Source organism: Apium graveolens, chromosome 5 (assembly GCF_009905375.1).
Source record: "Apium graveolens cultivar Ventura chromosome 5, ASM990537v1, whole genome shotgun sequence".
NCBI lineage: Eukaryota > Viridiplantae > Streptophyta > Magnoliopsida > Apiales > Apiaceae > Apium > Apium graveolens.
Genome location: NC_133651.1, coordinates 144,922,370 through 144,927,101, shown reverse-complemented (window position 1 = coordinate 144,927,101; position 4,732 = coordinate 144,922,370). Strand labels below are relative to the sequence as shown.

The 4,732-nt window shown below is 31.9% G+C and overlaps 1 protein-coding gene across 1 annotated transcript; it reads right to left on the bottom strand.

The window, feature by feature from the left end:
* Positions 1-3,096: 3,096 nt before the first annotated feature.
* LOC141660419 (uncharacterized) lies at positions 3,097-4,010 on the bottom strand. The gene is made up of 4 exons (XM_074467403.1): positions 3,986-4,010; positions 3,670-3,812; positions 3,275-3,566; positions 3,097-3,197 (listed from the first exon to the last, which is right to left on the bottom strand). Exons 1-4 carry the CDS (start codon positions 4,008-4,010, stop codon positions 3,097-3,099), a joined length of 561 nt encoding a protein of 186 aa, XP_074323504.1.
* Positions 4,011-4,732: the final 722 nt, after the last annotated feature.

Here is a 4,732-nt window from a genome sequence, read left to right as displayed (position 1 = left end):
TCAATGATGGCAGAACTTACAGACTAGCAGATTCTAATGTTCTAAAGAAGTTTGTCAAAGAGCTTCAACATATTCACTACCTTTTGGAAGTAAAATCTGATGTTACAAGAAGGTGTTCAGATTACATTTTGAAGGCTATAAGGGATCTTCTCAGAATTTCTGGTACACAAGCTTTTAAATACATTCCAAAAATCACTGAGGATGATGGAAGAGAAATTCCTATGAGGAAGAATTATGCTAAGGTAGAAGTAATTCTGAAAGGAAGATGCTTATGCTACAATGAAGACTCTTCACATCCTAGAGTTATCAAACTTGGAGATGGGCTTGAAAGAACATAAATTCCTGCACTCAGAGCAGCCATTTATCATATTGGTGATAATGAAGATGAAGAACTGATGCAAGTCAAAGCACAGTTAGTTGAAGTTCTGAGAAATGCCGAGGACAAGCTGGTAACAGACTTTACAAGGAATCACTTTTGATTCAGATTGATCCAGTGATATTGGTAAAGCTACATATACTGTAAGTTTTATTTAGCTGTTTAAAATAATATCTCATTGCATTTGTACTTAAATGTTTTTGACATCATCAAATTTATTAACTTGTATATTTTTCATAATTTACAAATTGGGGGAGATTGTTGGAAATATTTGTAATGTCATGTCTAATCTGATTTGTTTAGTTTCAGAACTTATTATCAGAATATCAGAACTTAGCTGGAAATCTGAACTTACTGAAGACAGGAAGTTATCAGAACTTATATAAGAACTTAAGTTCGGGTACACTTCAGGGATGAAAAGAGGCTGATTTACATGAGAGGATCTGGATTAAACAAGTAAAGATATGCATAAAGAATTGGTTAGAAACATATATTATGTGTTTGTTTAGCTATCTTGATGAATGTGGAGAGATATTAGCTTTTCTTTCTCGGTTGGGGCGTATAAGTTGTAAAATTTAATACAGTAATTTGTACTTAATCTGCAGATTTATGTATAAGTAGAGAGGCTTATGTAAGGACTATTTTATTCAGAAGAAATTGTTCAAGTTTGGGGATAAACTGGATTGTGGTTTTCATTTGTTTTTAAGTTGTATATGAACATATTTCTCTCTCTGGTCTGTAACTTCTGTAAGTGTATTTTTAAGCTGAACACATATTTTTCTTGCACAGAGTTTTGTTATAACTAAACTTAATATCATGCAGGTGGCAAACTTGGATTTGCTTGTCCCTAGATCTTATTATGCTCCATGATTCAGTAAAACTTCTAGTAAGGCAATATCTAGTCTTAGTTCTTGAGGAAGTGCTTTGTACAATTTCCTTTCTAATTTAATAGATTTTAATATTTAATGTTTTAATTCAGATTAGTTTCATTCCTTCACTATAGAAGGGGAAACATCATGGGTCAGTCATTCCGTAGACATCATTATAAGAAACGTCCATGTTTTTTATTCGTATTCAGAGCTAAGTGATGAGGGGAATAATGAAAATACAACCGTTTCTGTGGATTCAATCTTTCCTGATGACTTGTTAGAATTAATTCTGGCTTATCTTCCCGTTGCAAGCATTATTAGAGCGGGTTGTGTGTGCAAAAGATGGAATGAAATTGTTGGTTCAAGGAGGTTTTTGTGGAACCTCAAGCATGCTCTGCCCCAGAAACCTTGAACTGTATGTCATGCCAGGACAAGAAATAGTTGGTCATCTTCATATGATTGCTCACAGTACTCAGAGTTACACAGTCAATCTAACTATGTCAGGTTGGTGTTTTCTGTATCTATGTGATCAGTATACTTGATTTAATCTAATGTGTTATCAAATGTCTTTGATTAGTTAAAATGTGGGGCCCTGGTGCTGAGCAAGGAGGAATTCTGCAATCATCCACTTGCAAGCTTGATCTTAAAGAACCTTACTATCGGATGTCTCAACCGCAAGCCTATTCACTGACACAAGATCAGCAGCCACATCAATATTTAGTTCTTGTTACTAAGTTCAGAAGCTCAGAAATTTAGCTTGCATGCTGGATGCAGATTATATTCTTCGATGTCATATCCCCTTAGATTATCTCTCTATATTATAATAGTAACTTTACGTTAATAAATTTTTAGCTGAAGCTAATAATCGAGACTCTAAGTCTGGTGTTCACTCAAGTGTAGATAATAGTAGCTTATGTTTATATTGTATTATTTGGTATTTTTTTGTTTGTAAATGTAATTGGTTCATGTGGATGTGAACAGTATCAGGATGGCATGCAATATACAAAATATTAACATCACATTGGTAAATATAAAATGATGTAAAAAATATAAGTAAGACATCAGGTAAAATAATATTAAATGAAAAAGAACTAAAAAACCGATGTGAAATAGTCATTTGACATCGGTTCTGAAAAGAAACTCAATGTATTTTAAGTCAAATAACATCGGTTAGAGAAACTGACTGATGTTAAACAAAAAGATTTAACATCGGTTTCGTGAAGAACACCCATGTCTTTTCCATCATTTCACATCGGGGGCTAATTTAACCGATGTCTAATCAAACATTTCACATCGGCCAACTTATCTAACCGATGTCTGATCTAGCATTTCACATTGGTTTGTTCGAAAGAATTTTAATAAATGGCTTTTAGAGCTTGTAGGTTTCATGTTTAAATGGATAAATACCTCATAATATACTCATATTAACCTTAAAATAATGTAATATAAGCTGAAATTTGTTGCAAAGACATCACATTTAATCTTAAAACCGATGTATAGCACTGTAATAGACATCGACTGTTAACCGATGTCAAAGACTAATGACATTTAACATCACACGCGAAGACATCGGTTCAGATTTTTTTAACATCGGTTCTGAACCGATGTATGATCCCATTTTTCTAGTAGTGTTGTGCTCATAATCGAATTGATTGTAGATACTATATTCAACCCCCTTCTATAGTATCATTGAGGCCTAACATTCTCCAACTGAGTTTCATACAATACTTCATAATGTTCAGGAAATGGAGAATAAAAGGATACACAGTGCCTATTCCTGTGAATTGTGTAAAGTATAATGAGTTATAACATTGAATTTAAGCAATTAAGACACAGTGAAGTAAATCACACTTATATTCCATCAACAATATTGAAGCGCATAAGATCCCTTGAACCATGTCTCGTCTGCACAGTCCTCATGGCTTTCAGATTCTCAACAACTCCAACGACATCTGTTAATTTAGACATTTAGCCATAAGTTCAATACATAATATACTACCAGTTGGTCTTGCTAAATCATATAAGTTACCTGTAGAGTACACAGGCTGGTGTTCAGATCCATAAAAATAGAAAGAATCGCGAAGCTCATTCAATGGTGTAATATGAAACTTATGCATCGGGATGAAGAGATCATTGTTCAGGTCCAATACAACAGTGGTGGGGGCAGTAAAATGGATCATATCCTTCGAATGTACAGGCCTAAACAAACCACTAGATGGGGAAACATTCATGTTTCTGATGCAATAGATGCTACCTGGAATAATAATACCAGCAAAGAGATTCGAAAGCTCTGGAGCAACAACTGCGTGCATATGGTTATTCTGGAAATTGAATAACAGAAATTGGTAATGTATTTATATAAAACTAAATGCCACATTTAAAAAATATGATAGTTTATGCAATGTTCATATAAAAAAAACTAACCTCACAATCTAACAAAATCATATTGTAACGAATCAAAATGCCAGGGCTAGTAGTATTATTCCAAATCCTGGTGACACGAACTATCAGGAACAAATCATTCCCAGTCTTATTCAAAGCAGACAAATGACTGTGCATCTCCATATCTGCAAAAATTTCAACAAATAATGAGTATAAATAGCTCCATAAAAAAACACTAATGTGTTTATAATAGTTATTCTTACCGGTTGCAAAGAAGCTATTGATCAGTGGTAGTGAACCAGGTCTGCGTGATGTTTTATTATAATATAAATGTTGTAATCATGTTCTATTTAACTACCATCTTCCCACATATCATAGTTCATTATTGATTGTTAGGATATTGATTGATCCTGTAATCCTGCATTATTCTGATTTATCTAAACAAATTAACAGCTAAATATTCCTTAACAAATAAACTGATAATGGGCAATCAGATATCTTTGTATATATTTCAAAATAAAGTTGTTCCCAACACATTTTATCTTCCATTTTTGTATACCTTAAACCACGTAATTAGGTACATTTGTATTGTTTGTCTTATATATGCAAATCGTTATAAATATTTGATTGTGTTAATCATATGGAATTTAAGAAATTATCATATATGACCTATTTTTTATTAGGTGATAAGAATGTAACCTGATTTTGTTAAAGTCCAAAATGTATTATTTATCAATAATAAATAAGTAATAATAAACTTAAATCATGTGATCTATATCAGAGAGAGCTCTTTATATATATAATATGACTTCATTAGGCTTCTTGATAAAATCGCTTTACATATTAAATATTAAATAAAAATGTAGAATATTATTAAGTTATTAATAACACATATGTATAAAAATGCTAATAAGGCATAAATTCTGCAATATACTTTGAACCTAATCGAACGATTTTAAAATTATTATTTTATATATCAACAAATACTTTATTTTACAAATAACATATCATATTTATGTTTGTATTATAATAGTTCCATTTACATCGATTATAGAGGATACATAGCAGCAGAGACCATGTAGTTCCTTATTATTATATTTATTTC

What these genes read in the sequence shown, in the direction of transcription:
- LOC141660419 (XM_074467403.1), bottom strand. Translation starts at nt 4,010, where the DNA reads ATGAACTATGATATGTGGGAAGATG. An exon ending in CTATGATATGTGGGAAGATG is followed by an intron (nt 3,813 to 3,985) that starts GTAGTTAAATAG and finishes AAATTTTTGCAG; the next exon opens with ATATGGAGATGCACAGTCAT. An exon ending in CCAGCCTGTGTACTCTACAG is followed by an intron (nt 3,198 to 3,274) that starts GTAACTTATATG and finishes CTAAATTAACAG; the next exon opens with ATGTCGTTGGAGTTGTTGAG.